At 41.7% G+C, this 13,774-nt stretch overlaps 1 protein-coding gene across 1 annotated transcript in view; it reads left to right on the top strand.

The window, feature by feature from the left end:
* Positions 1–13,774, top strand: part of LOC310913389 (glypican-5-like) — a gene marked incomplete at its 5' end in the record, with an annotated part of 336,550 nt that overhangs the window by 75,806 nt on the left and 246,970 nt on the right. The window contains one exon of the mRNA XM_083868783.1: positions 5,648–6,342. Within this exon, the coding sequence (XP_083724909.1) occupies positions 5,648–6,342 (695 nt within the window). The remainder of the gene's footprint in view (positions 1–5,647; positions 6,343–13,774) is intronic.

Genomic DNA, 13,774 nt, shown 5'->3' with positions numbered 1-13,774 from the left:
AATGATGGTTTTTAAGCACTCTCTGTTCATATTCTTTTAAACATGTTTAGAGATCATTGTACACCCAAAAAGCCAAGTGATAAATTTCATTATTTGTGTGCCATGCAGAGTATGTCTGGGTGTGATTTTTCTGCTTTGTACATCGTTCTCCCTGTAGCACATTGCAAACAGTTTGTACTTAAATTCTGCTGCAAAATATTTAATGTATTGTCATTTATATTTGGCAAGCTGTAAAGATGCAGAAATCTTAATGGACGTGAAAGCATGGAAAGGAAGCCATTGTTCAACTAACTGTAGCTTTCATTCATTCTGTAACTCTGTAATAAATGCAAGATGTTGAAAGGAAAGGAGCCAAATATTAGTGTGGTCCTGGGAGACCAAACAAATAATGGAGCTACTTTAATTTGTCATTCTTCTGTCGTGATTACAGTCAAAATCTAAAATGTACACAGATGTTACTTTTGTATAGATTCTGTATAGACAGTTTTGGGGTTTCAGCATTGTTAAATCTTTTTGTAATGTTTATAATATAATAGTTTCATTTTTCCCCTTTTTAAAGGAGTTTGTGGATTTTTTAAATGGAAGTCCAGTAGGCAGTGAGTTACTGCAGAGTGCAAGGAGTCACTGATTCCTTGGAGAGGTGCTGCATTAGCAGGGTGGTCCCACCTGGGCAGTTCGGTGGGCAAGGTGCCACAGAAGTCTGTGGCAGTAACTCTTCACACAGTCATGTCATGGTTTGCAGTGGGTGTAAGGACTCTGATTTTTGAAGGCAAGAGGCATTAATACCTGAGCCTCAGCCACTTTGGGGCAGAAATAATCCTGTGTGAGCAGAGGTATCTGGTGTTCATGTTGTCTTTGTTTTGGTGGAATTGTTTCCATGCTAATGTTCCTGTGCTGGATCTCTGGGAAGAAAAGAATGTAGGTTTGGGCTAAATCATAATCCAGCAAGTTGGAAGTTCCTTAACCTTGCCTGATGCTCTCTGTCTAAACCCCACAGCTGCTTACAGAATAAGGATCTCAACAGCTTCTGAAGGTCTTGCAGGAGTGAGGAAAGCAAGTGAACTGCCCCAAGCATGACTATCATATGTCAGTCCAGATTTTCTTGGAAAACTCCTATCTGTGTGTGTTTCCTGAGGCCACATATGCTGCCTTCCATGCACTGTAAGAAATCCAGGGCTCATGAGATGAAGGCAACCCTGAATGCAGGCTCTGACACCAGCTATGGGCACTGAATCCTCTGCTCTCCTCTTGCCTTGAGCTTGTGTTGCTGTTTGTCTCGGAGCCTGATTTTTATGCCAGAAATAGTGGCAAATTGATGTCTGGTACTTCTGCATCTTTGGTTCTTGTCTGGAGGATAAGGCTGCAGGAGAAAAGGTGGTGGCCTGAGCACAAACTTAGCGAGCTGTTGCACTTGATTAGACTAAAATAGAGGTGACAGCAGTAAAAAACTCAAGCAGCAATTCCTGCTGAAGGGACGTCGTTCAAGTTGGTGAATGTGGTGTTTATGTGACATGAGAAACTTAACATCTACCTTGTTTTCCCCAAATAGACCCCCAGGTGGTGGAAAAATAGAGGAGGTATTTGGAAAATGCTGGTACACCAGCACTGAGCAGATTGACACATTCCTCCTACATCTGTTTCTCCCTGTAGCACTATTCTTTAGCAGAAGCACTTCTGTTCTTGCAGGATTTTATGACATGCAGTGGATTCAAATCAGGATTAAATCCCACTGAAGAAGTCAGCGATGTTACAGTGCAAAAGCTGGTGGGAGATAAGTCAGGAACCTTTGTGATTCTCATTGCATCAGGAATTTGAGGTGTAGCTGCTGGCTGATGAGAAGGTAAATGTCCTCTGTGTCAGGGTGGGTGTACTTCTGTAGAAGGGAGCTCTTGCTCCAAACCAAGCTGTGCCATGTAATGTTTATAATTACATGGGGGATTATTCTTGGGATGAATAAGCACGGATGCTTGTTGTTGTAGGGCATGAAAGAAAGATGAGAGACTCCAAATATTTCAGAAGGCAAAGAGAATAGAAAAAAAGCTTTATTGTCTAATTCTTACTACCTTTTATAAGGTGTTGTGATACAGACTTAACATGGTTGGTGAATAGGAATGTCACTTCTCTGATCCCATTGGTTAAACCAGAGAAATAGCAAAACACCACTTGGAGAAAGATTATTTTGAGAAAGGAGAGTTGTTTGCCAAAATTGTTTTGAGAAGAGGCTTTCTTGAGAAATTTTTTCTTGGGAAAAAGTTAGCAGCTGCCAGCAGGCTGAAATCTCTCAGACCCAGAAATACCAGGCCCACAGATGCTGTCCATGCAAAGCAGTGTTTTTCCATCCATGTGTGTGTCAGACTGAGCATAATGCAGTTTCAGTGATGTGAGGCTGGGAGCAGGCTGGAGCCCAGCACATGGGCTGCTTTAGCTTCCCTGCCCAGCAGAGTCAGTGCTGCCACCGGAGCAGCAAACCCGGCGTGGCACCTTGTCAGAGCTGGGCTTGTCTCCAGCAGCTCATCCCATAACCCCAGCAGGTCGGGTGGGGAGATTCCAGAGATGAGCTCTGCTTGATCAGCTGTGGTGGAGTGTCCAGCACATCAGTGCTGGAGTCAAGTGTTTGGTGAGCACATGATGAACAGTTTGAACAAAATTCTCCCTGTGGAAGGTGATGCTGCCTGAGTTTCATTAAGTAGTCACCAGTGTGGGCATTCAGAATTCAAAACTAACTGTTGTTTCACTTTTCCTGTAGCCTTAAATCAAACATGAGCTTCTTGGCAGCATGGGAACAAACCTTGCTCTCCACCTTCTTATTTGTTTTAATACAAGTAAAAGACAAAAAACCTCCAAATTTGATGTCTTCATCAAATGTTGGATTATTTCAGTTAAGGCTTATTTCTGTTCAGAATTGATATATTTGCAGTATATTCCACGCTGCTGGTAGGGTTGTGTTGAAGCCAAAGGCACTGAAAGATGATCAAATAATTCTCCCAGTGTATTTTTAGGCTTAGAATTTAGCTTTTTGTGAGTTCATAACTGGTTGAAGTTTGCTGTATATGACAGCATAGATGAGAAGCTGGTCTTGCAGATAGAGATAAACTTTCCTTGGGGTTTAGAAACTTGGTGTGTACAAAGTACCACAGTGCACTAAAAAGCACATAATTAATCACTGTAGCAGCTCCTGCCCTGTACAGCCACAACTCAAGCTGTCCATTGTTGCCACATCATTTGACTGCATGAAGCCCTGTTATTTCTGATTTAAAGGTATGAAAACAGTAATTTGATTGTCTCAAACATCTCTTAATGCCTTAATAATGAAAAAGGACCTACATATTTCCTTCTGAAATGTAGTTGCCTGCAGGCATGAGTCACATTTGCTGTCTGACCAGTGGTTATAAGGAAGCACATGATGCCTTACAGGGGTTTGCAGCACATCTGTAATCACCAGCAGTATTTTTGTGCCATGTTTTTGGTGTGAGGGCTCTTTTTGCAGGAGGAATGAAGCTAATTGCCATTGCAGTTTTTCCCTTATGCAATAAAAAAGAAGTGTCATTATTGCATATCATGACTTCATACTTGTCTCAGAATAATGCAGAATTTTATTTAATAGAATGCAGAATTTTTACAGTTAAGAAGTTTGAAAATAAAATGCTACATGGTTTCTAGCCTGCAACTTAATATCCCAGGAATCTGCTGAAATCTCTTTTTCGGGATGTGTGCTGTCAATGGATGTTTTGCTTGTATGCTTCACTGGGGCTTTTATTTTCTCAGGAAAATAATGACATTAGCACATTCATAAATGAATTTCATTTAGTTCTCAGGTAAGGAGAGCAATACCTGCAGTTTTGCCTTTATGGATATGGAAGGTAAAGTGTAGGATTGGTGGCGCTGCAGGCAACAGTCCCTGCTCCCATAATTTAATGATAAACTGAATACCTATAAGGGACCATGCATAAGGAGGAAACTTAAACACCTGTTTTTATGTTTTGTAATATTTCTATGGAGTTTTTAGTATGATAAAAATAATGTTTTGGTTTCCTTTAGAAATAAACACGTAGAGGTGATGTGGCAAACAAAAGACCCTTTTAATACTGTGCAATAGCGCACAACAAACTGCACTACAGTTTAGGATGTGTCAGGATTTCTATCCTGGATCCAATTTTCAGAATTGTTGTAAGCTCTGCAAGTCTGCTTCAATCTGAAACTTGGCAAGGTGTTTCCCTGCCGAGAAAATTTTTTTACTGTCATCTTTTTCAACTTGAGTGTATCTGGTTTCCTAATTTCCAGGATTTTATAAGCCCTTCCAAAGCATTAGTTGCTGTAATACCAGTGCAAGTGCTGAGGTGATTTTTTCTGCAGTGTGTGTGTGCAAAATACTGATGATTAATGTCCAAGGAGATATGGTGTATTATCTGTTTAGTTAAAGCACACTTTGTGGTAAAAGGGATTGTAATGCTTATCATAACAGGCAAGTCAGCAGCCTGGGGAGCTGTCACAGGGAGGGCACAGCACAGGCTTTGCTGCAGGACTTTGCCAGTGTGTGCTAATCTGCAGTTGTGCATTGTATCTGCTCCTTTGTGGGGCTGATCTGGGGCTGTGCTGCAGAGCAGGGAATCACACAGCCATGTTCCCATGAATGGAGAGGAGGATTAGACCAAAACCCCATTATCTGGCCAGGCCTTGGGAGGGATGGAGTGACAGATCTCCTGCCTTGACTGGAACTGCTTGCCACCCAGAGGAGTGCAAGGATGATTTATGTCAGAGGCTTTTTGTTGGAGAGCTTCCAAAGAAAGCAGTGGGAATGGTGTGGATTACTGTCTTCCGTGTCATTAAAAATAATCTGGAAAACTGATCCCTTCCTTGCCCTGTCCATGAATTCTAGCACCCCAATCAGTGGTTTGGGTGTATAATACTTGCCATGTGCCATTTGAAATGTGTTAATTCTGGAACTCCTTAAATGTTGTTTTTTCTTAGACCACTCAGAAATGGTGTAGTTAAAGGAGATGATGTTTTCCTGATTTGTTTATTTCACTTTGGTTTTGGGTCACAGTGGACGTATGTCAAGTCCTCCCCAACCGCTGGCTGGTGTCCAGACATGGCCAGTGTTAATGGGGAGAGAATTTATTCACACAGCATCTTTTCCTTCATCTTGGAGCTGTACTTTGCAAGGAATGCCTCTCAGCCACCTACTCAAGCACTGTGAAACAAAACCTTCAGCTTCTGTGTGTATTCAGTTGTATTCTGTGTGTATTCTGTGTGTATTCATCCCTCACATTGAGCTGAGGGATGCTTTGGAAGTGTACCCAGCTGAACTGCCCAAAGTCAGTGTGAGTTCTAAAAATCACCTTACACAGCCCTGGCCTGGAATCTTTGTGAGTCCTTGGTGGATCAGGGTCTGGCTAGGGAGAACAGAGTTAGCTGTTTTAAGAAAAACAATTGTGTGTTACATGTTGCCTTCATTATGCACAGGCAATACTTTGGGGTCCCTTTAATGCCATTACTGCTGAAAGCTGTATTACCTATTACTGCATTCCTATTGCAGATTTCATGTAACTATTGATGTTCCTGTTCAGGACAGTGTTAGTCCTGTGACTGAGATTTCGGGTGCCTGCCATTAACCTTTTGTTCTTTCTCTCCCCTGCCCCATTTTTAGAGGCCTTTGAGTCTTTGCGTCGCTTTGCTGAGAACCGCACAAGTTCCCTGTTTGAGACAGCTTACAGACCTATGGCTAAAGAAGCAGCAGAGCCTGTTAAGGAGCTTTTTACAGACATCTCTCTCTACATTCTGGGCACAGAGACCACAGTGGAAAGTGCAGTACTGCGGTTCTTTGACAGTCTCTTTCCTCTGGTGTACAGCCGGCTCATAAACCCAGGAATTACAGATCTGTCAGAGGACTACACCGAGTGTCTGCGGCTTACACGGCAAGACATAAATCCTTTTGGACACTATCCTAAAAACTTGGTTACAGAGCTGTCAAGATCTCTTTGGGCCAGCAGGATGCTGATCCAGGCCCTGAGGCTGGGCAGTGAGGTGATAAACACTACGGAGCACGCCGCCCTGAGCAAGGAGTGCAGCCGGGCCCTGGTGAAGATGCAGTACTGCCCACACTGCCAGGGGCTGACGCTCATCAGGCCCTGCGTGGGATATTGTCTCAATGTCATGAGGGGCTGCCTGGCCAGTGTGTCAGAGCTGGATGCACAGTGGAGGGAGTTCATCTCCGTGCTGGAATACCTGACTAATGAGATGGCCTCCTCACACGAGCTGGAAATGGCGCTCTCGGGCATCTGGAGCTCCATCAACGAGGCCATTCTGCACGCACAGCTCAATGGACCACAGCTCTCTGCTACTGTAAGTGCTCTGTAATTATTTGTTACTCCCATTTATCAATTTCCTCGTTTGGTGGATAAACATTTCAACAAGTGGGTGTTGTCTTTGCTGCAGTTTTTAGTCTTTAACTAGATCTGTTTAATAATCCATGCAGACTTTACAGACAGTTGTGATGGGGTTCGGTAGAGTCTGCTTTGAAATGAAAGGGTTGGGGGGATTTGTTTCTTCAGAAGGAACCTGGTAAAGCAGAGAGCCCTGCCTTGTCTGCACAGTTTTCTAAACAAAAATTTGGGGTCTGTGATGCTGGATATCAATCACTTGTTATCCTGGCATGCAATTGCAGCATTTGGGGACATCCCACAGGATTTGGTATAAGGGGCTAGAAAACTGAGCTTTTAAATAAAGGCAAAAGAATTGACTTTCACATTTTTACAATCCCCTTACTTTTGTGTTGACTGAGACATCAGGAATGTAGTACAGGCCTGTAATAAGTACACCTATCACACAGAACGTGGGGAAAGAGCATGAAAAAAAATTCAAACTTACTTGGCAGCATTTACATAAGTAAAGGATAAAAATACACTTGAAATGGAAACAGCTTTGTGAGTGGTGTAGATTAAGGGAAAAGAACTGGGATGGTAGAACTGTCACATAAATGATGGCAGCATATGACTGGCAGGTGTTCTCTCAAGGTGTTGAAGATTAGGCTAGAAATTACTGAAATGACTGGTGATGCAGCTGACTACATCTGTTTGAAGTTAACAACTGTCAGTGGAAAAAAAAGTAGCAATGTGGCCTTAAGTAGGGTATAAAGACTAATCTAAAAAATGCATATAGATCTGCCTGTCTTGAAAGTGAAGAAATTTGTGGAGAGAACAGAGATGGAAATGCACAAAATTAAATATGTAATTTCTGTGTAGAACTTTGGTCAAAACATCATGTGTAGAGGGTCCACAGAAAGCAGCTGTGGCAGAGTCTATTCTAAACAAAGGAAGGGGTTTTTGTAGGAGAAGAGTGCTTCTATGTTTGTAACCTTCCAAAATCCCTAATACTGCAGGTCCCTTCACTGTAGAACACCTGACAGAGCCATGCTTAGAGTCAGTAAAATACATAAATTACAAAAAAACCCCAACCGCTTGTAATCCGATAGAATTTCACTTGGTATTTTAGTTAAAACTCAGTTCATATTGCCAGGACAGTTTTCCTTTTCATGGATGGCAAACTTGCTAGTTTATCAGACATCCAAAGATAAACATGGAAAACCTCTAAGAAATTTGTCAGGTTCTTGAGTAGTGGATAGTGGGCATTGGAGCCTGCATGTGCTGCAGGTCTGTCTGCATTGTGCTGAAGTCTGGTTGGTGTCCCCATGGGGTAGTGTTAACCTTAGAACATGTCATGGACAATGTTCCTGCATCTGCCCCTATTTTCACTCAGAAGTTGTTTTTATACGATTCTAAAGGGGAACCAGAAATCAAAGTACACTGTTACTCTATATTGGTTTTATTTGACTATAGGTGGATATAGATGGATACCTCGAAATCATCGTAGAGTTCATTGCTGATTACATGGACAGAATGCTGAAACATAACTCTGCATTGCCTTTATCAGCCTCATAATTTAAAATGCACTTCCTTAGCTTACTGAGGGGTAACGTTCATGATCCAGGTGAATAATTGGATAATTACAGATGAACTCTATGAATGTATTGCTTTTAGGTGATTTAGAAGTAGAATTCTCTCCAAAGTGCCTTTCAGGCTCAGGATTCTCTTTAAAGATTATTCAAACAATTTTATTTGGGGCCTTCTTAGTTCCCTAGCAATACCTTTAAAGATTTGCCTGCTTCCATTTGGAATAAGTTCAGAAACTGCTGTTGTGTTTGAAATTCCATTAATTCTTTTTCCCTGAAGTTATCTTTGCTTTCTGTCGCTGGCAGAATCTCCATGTGCAGAAGAAGAAGGTTGTGTGTTATTCGGGGGGCTGCTCAGTAGGATGTTTGAAAAGGCAAAGGATGTTTGAAAATAAAAACTGTGCCTCAGTGTGTGTTACCCTTGATCCTTTCAGTTGTCTGCAGAGTAAGATGATATTCGGAAGACAGAGCATGTTTCACTATTTGAACAAGCATTCATCTGATACTGGTTTAAATTTTTCCTGATTAGTTACAGAGGATAACCATTATTTAGAAAATTGAGCCTAATTAGGCTGTATTTTCTTCTCTGAAGAAGCGGAAAGCAGTTCAATGCTCAGGTTCAGGATTTCCTGCTGGAGATGGCTCTGGGAATGCAGGCTGTGATTCTCAATTACACTGGGGCCATTTGATTTGTACCCAATGTTTACTGTTGGTTTTACTTACAGGATTCTTTGTTTCCCCAGAAAAGATACCTTCTCTTTTCCTTTCCTAAGTGTTTGGAGACCTTTTTGTCGTTGTGCAGTGTACTCTCCAGCTTCTGCAAAAGTGGAAATGTTCATCTTAGGTACAGTTTCCATTACAAATGCAGTAATTGGTTTCATTTGATTATAATGGAAAACTCATCCAGGAAAGCAGAGCACTCCTAGTAATCTTCATTTGTCCCGAGGCAGCCTTAATTAATGTGCCTGCCCTTTTAGGAAACATTTTACATTTTTAATTGACAGTATGGCTAAAAATTAGGATTCTTTTTTTCTCTTGTTGCCTGACTGGATAATAATGAATAATGGAAAGTTAGATTATGTTTTCTTTAAAATGGGGAACGGGTGAAATAAACCAAGAAAGCACTTAGTATACTTTGCTCAAATGAGGTGCAGTCAATCGATATTAAATCTAAAACTAAAAATCCTTTTTGTATGAGGCATGCATAACTTCAGGAGAGTGGCCTCTGCTGATCTTGTCCATTACAGCCAAGAGAATTGCCTGATTTGCTGGGATAGCAAGTGTGAGAGGTCACCTTTAAGATATTGGTAATCTCTGCTCAGATTCCTGGGGAATGTGCCGTGCCATTTGTTCAATGATGCTGGCTTGAATCCAGCTTACTTAACCTAATGCAGGCCAGCCCCAGTCTGCAGCACCAGCAATCATCATCATTGCTTTCATCTGCTCAATCTAATTGTCCTTCCTCCTGCCAGGAGCCCTGACTACCTCCTGGTGCCAGATACACACACCAGCTTGGGTCACCCTTACTTGTCATTGTCCTCTTTGTTTAGTTCTTTTTGTGTCTTTGTGTTTTAAGGCTAGTCTCCTTTTTCACCTGTTCAGTTACTGTATTGCTGTATAAATTCTGTATTTACAAATAATTCCTGATGTTAGTTTTATTCTTTTTTCAAAGTGGAAGTAAACTACTCTCAACCAGAATACAAAGAGGAGCAGGAGGAGAGGCAGTTCTGAAGTGCATGTTGGTTGCTGGCACTTGGGGCAGGTGCATCAGCAGGTGGGGTAACAAACACTGCCCACACTCCTGGAGCCAAATCCCAGAAAGGTTCCCATTGCTCCTGTAGGGCCAGCAGGGACTTGCAGCCCTACTGCAGCAGCTTGTGGATGGGGATATGTCGCCTCTGTTTTTTCTTGCTTTCAAGTGTTTGAACCTTTGCAGCACCATTCTCACGCTGCTTCATGTAAACTATATGTATTTTTAGAAATTATCTATGTGTTTCGCATAGTTCTCTGAGAGGAGAACTTGACTGATGGTCAGAGTGACCAGTGGAGTCAGGAAGTTGTAACCTTCTTGGGCCAATCCTGGCCTTGTGTAAAAAGTGCATATAAGTAATAGAGTCAGAAAAATAAAGAAGCTTTCCATGTTTGACTCTGCTGCTACCTGCTGTCCTCTGTGAGGGTACACACCCACGTCGCAACGTGTAACCCCTCTAAGTGAGGGGTGACAGGGATGGGAGTTGGAAACAGAATAAGAGGTGAGGAAGATTACTGTTGGATTAGAAATGGCTGGAATGTCACCAGTCCCACCAACTCCAGGTGTGTGAGTGCTTCACTTTGGGCCTTCAGTGAGGCTTGGCCAACCTGCCCCCACAGTGGCACTGCTGCTTCTGCCAGGCACCCATGGGATGGTTTCCTGCTGGAACAGGGGGCACTCATGAGATTCTGCCCTGCTCAAGCACAGATTTCCTTCAGCTTTGCCAGTTTGTGGTTCCAGGGATTCCCCTCTCCTGTCTCTGGAACAGAATCTCTTTGCCTGCCTGCCCACATGGTGGGAAATGCAAAGGGATGTGTGTTAGCAGAGTGTTTGGGATGTGGGAAGGGATGTATTTCTCTCCGTTCTTGCTTGCAAGGAGTTCATAAACATAAAGTGTTTATCTTGTTGCTGATGTTATAATGGCTGAAAAAGCATTAAATGAGGAGAGCGTAAAAAGCCACAGAGCTGATACTTGTAGAATGGATAACTGTTAGGCAAGAGTAAAATCCAACATACTGTGTTTTGTTTTCAGAGTAATAAAAGCAAAAGCTAATAAAAGGCTTGATAGGGATTATAAAACCGAGATATGATCAGAGATTAAGTGTGAGGAGCAAGAAGAAAGATGTGCCTCGAGGCAGTTAATTTATTGGAGACAAGCTCACCAATTAATGTGATAACAGTGATATAAAAAAGTGATAGAAGAATAAACTTTGGGAAGAAGAGCAGATAGAGGCATGAAAAGTACAGAAAGGGAGGGATGTTTAAGATCCAAGGTGCATGGAATTGCAGGAGTTTCAGGAAGAACAGAAATAGTGATTGTGATCAAAATTGGATCAAAATCAATGACACCTTTTCCACAAGTTGTGAAGACATTGAGGAGAAAGATAGACAATATCAAGAAAAGATCCAACTAAATACCATTTGTATTTTAAGGATCTGGTTTCAGGTTGTAATGAAAGAGACACTCTGGTGCCTATTTTTGGCAGATCATTTGAGTGTTGTTTCTTAAAAGTTCCTGTGGCTCAGAAAAAATGCAAGAAAGGCATGAGAAGGTGAAAGCTTCTAGCAAGGACTGCTGTCCTTGCTGACAAAGAAAATACAGATGAAGGGGTTGGGCTTTCTGTGTCTGTCCAGCCACTTCTGCTGCGGCCTTTTGCAATTTGGGATATCACTGGTACCTGGGAGGCAAATTACACAGAATTAACAACAAATTAGAGTTTAGGGGAGTTTTAAAAAAGACCAAACAGAAAATACATCTGGATAGATGGTTGTTCTTGGTGGCTGGTTGATCAATCTCCTCCCATCAGTGGGTTTAAATGCTGCATTTAACCAAAACTGATGATCCCTGCTGAGAAGCAGCATACAGGACCTTTGGACTGAACAAGCAAACTATATAGGTGTTTTCTAGATTCAGTTTATGGATACAAGGGAGCATTTGCCTGTGAAGAACATCCTTGGGGTATCCTGGAATGCCTGTGTTACTGCAGTGGCCTTGAGCCAGAACTTACAGAGGAGGGGCCTTTGGGGAAAACAAATATTAAATCTTACTTTAAATTTTCTGGTAAAAATTCAACAGTGTCAGGAAGGCTTACAGAGAATAACTTAGGTGTCTTAAATTATGAGGAATGCAGAAAAAAAGGAAAAAAAAAGACCCAAGATCTGTTAAATGGTCACCTTTAGGGAAAACAAAGCTTAGAGAAAAGAGTGCCAAATTTGCAGCAGCGGGAGGTTGATGCACAGTAACCTTACAAATTTGAAAAGGAAGTGGCAGTACTATGAGCAAAATAACTTTGTGCTGAGTGAGTTCACAGCAACAAAGAGTTTCTGCCAGCCAGTAATGAACTACTTGATTAATGACGTTGAATGGTATCATAAAACACTCCTGGAGACTTTGGAGAACACTCAGAGCTGAACTCAGGTGCTTCCTTCCTGCAAGTTTTCCAATTCAAATGATCAGCACCAGCTGTCAATAAGTATAAAAACTGTGCTTAGCAGAGGTTAAAGCAGTATATTCAATTCCTTGTGGTTAGATTGCAGAAAACAACTGTAAAAAAGGACAGGGAGAGTGTTGTTATTGTAAATGACATTTTGCTTTTCCTAAGCACTTAACAGGAAACCTCCTCTGAAAACAGAAACTGGAGGAGCCCTCAGCTGTGAGAAGGTTTCTTTTAAAGATCTCCAAACAGCCCTGGCTGATTTAGCAGCACTTCTTGAAGTCTTGCAGATTTGGTTCTCATGAACCAAATGGTTATGTGAATGTACATCAGGTTCAAATCCTTTGTGAATCCTGGGGCAGGAGGAGACCTTTTGAAAACCAGGGGAATTGCCCCAAGGGCACACCTTGTAATGATCTATTTCTGTGGGAAAGGGAAGAGGATGGCTTTCACCGTGGTGTAAAACATGCAAAAATAAGTCTGCATTAAATTTTTGGTTTATTTCTCTTGGGCTTTATACTCATTAAGGTACTGCTCTCATCTTATGGTCAGTCATGGGTGAATTTTTAAAAAGCAGCAGTGGAGCTTTATCTCTGGAATCAACTGAATTTCATGGAGTGTAAGCATCTAATTCTTGTCGTCAGCTTTGTAAGTCTTGCCACATGCAATTTGCTTGATTTAAAAGCATTTCGACACTTGAGTACTGTAGAAGTATTTCTGAAAATAATAATCTAAATTGTTTAATGCATTTGCCGTATTTCCATCTGTTCCAAAAGTGCTCTGGAGAATTAGAGCGTGTGTAGCCTTGAACAGCTCCCTGAGGGGACACAAGGAGCTTTCTGGCCCCTGTTGGTTAATGACAGTTCCTCTTCCAGGCAGGTGTTTGATACCACAGAGTAGACTGACTTCCTGGTAGGAAGGATCATCTCATCTGCAGTGATGGAACTGCTTGAAATGAAGTATTTGTGTCAAAATGGAGTAGGTTAAATCAAAATACACATTGCCAAAAATCTATTATCAAGTGGAGCGGGAATAAAGAAGCCCCACGTAATTACAATTGCATTAGTTCTGAGAATATTTGCTGGGTATTATCCAGCTGTCATGTTGTTTGACTAAACATGTAGCTAAGAATTTGATTTGACATAAACTGTGCAACCTTAAGTTGCTTTTGCAGAAGTGACAATGCATTTGCATGGATGTGTCTCTCCATCCCCAGAGGCTTCCTCCACAAGGCCCATCTTGCCTCCCAACTGTCTGCTGACTTGCTGATAGTGCTTAACCACAATATTAATGTATTAGTCTGTAGTAGATAAAAAGCTCTTTTCTGCCTGGTGGAGCAGTATTCAATTTCTACTTTTCATTCTCTAAATCTTAGATTTTGTGTAAATATGTAACCTAAACATTGATATAATGGAATTGATGGATGTAGCTTTTTACCTGCTTTTGATCTGAGACCAGCTTTATCTGTGATTAACCATTTGTGGTTAATTACTGTGATTAAGGTTTTGCGAATGAGAGTGGCTATTTTTTCTGTTTACAATCAAGATACACTTGTGTGGCCTAATCTCACTGCCAAAGTGTTTGTGGAAAACGTGTCAGGCGTTTGTGTGTGTTCGTGGGGTCCCAGAAGTGCTGTTAGGT

Source organism: Zosterops lateralis, assembly GCF_965231275.1.
Source record: "Zosterops lateralis genome assembly, chromosome: 10".
Lineage (NCBI taxonomy): Eukaryota > Metazoa > Chordata > Aves > Passeriformes > Zosteropidae > Zosterops > Zosterops lateralis.
This window is presented reverse-complemented; position numbering and strand designations above follow the sequence as displayed.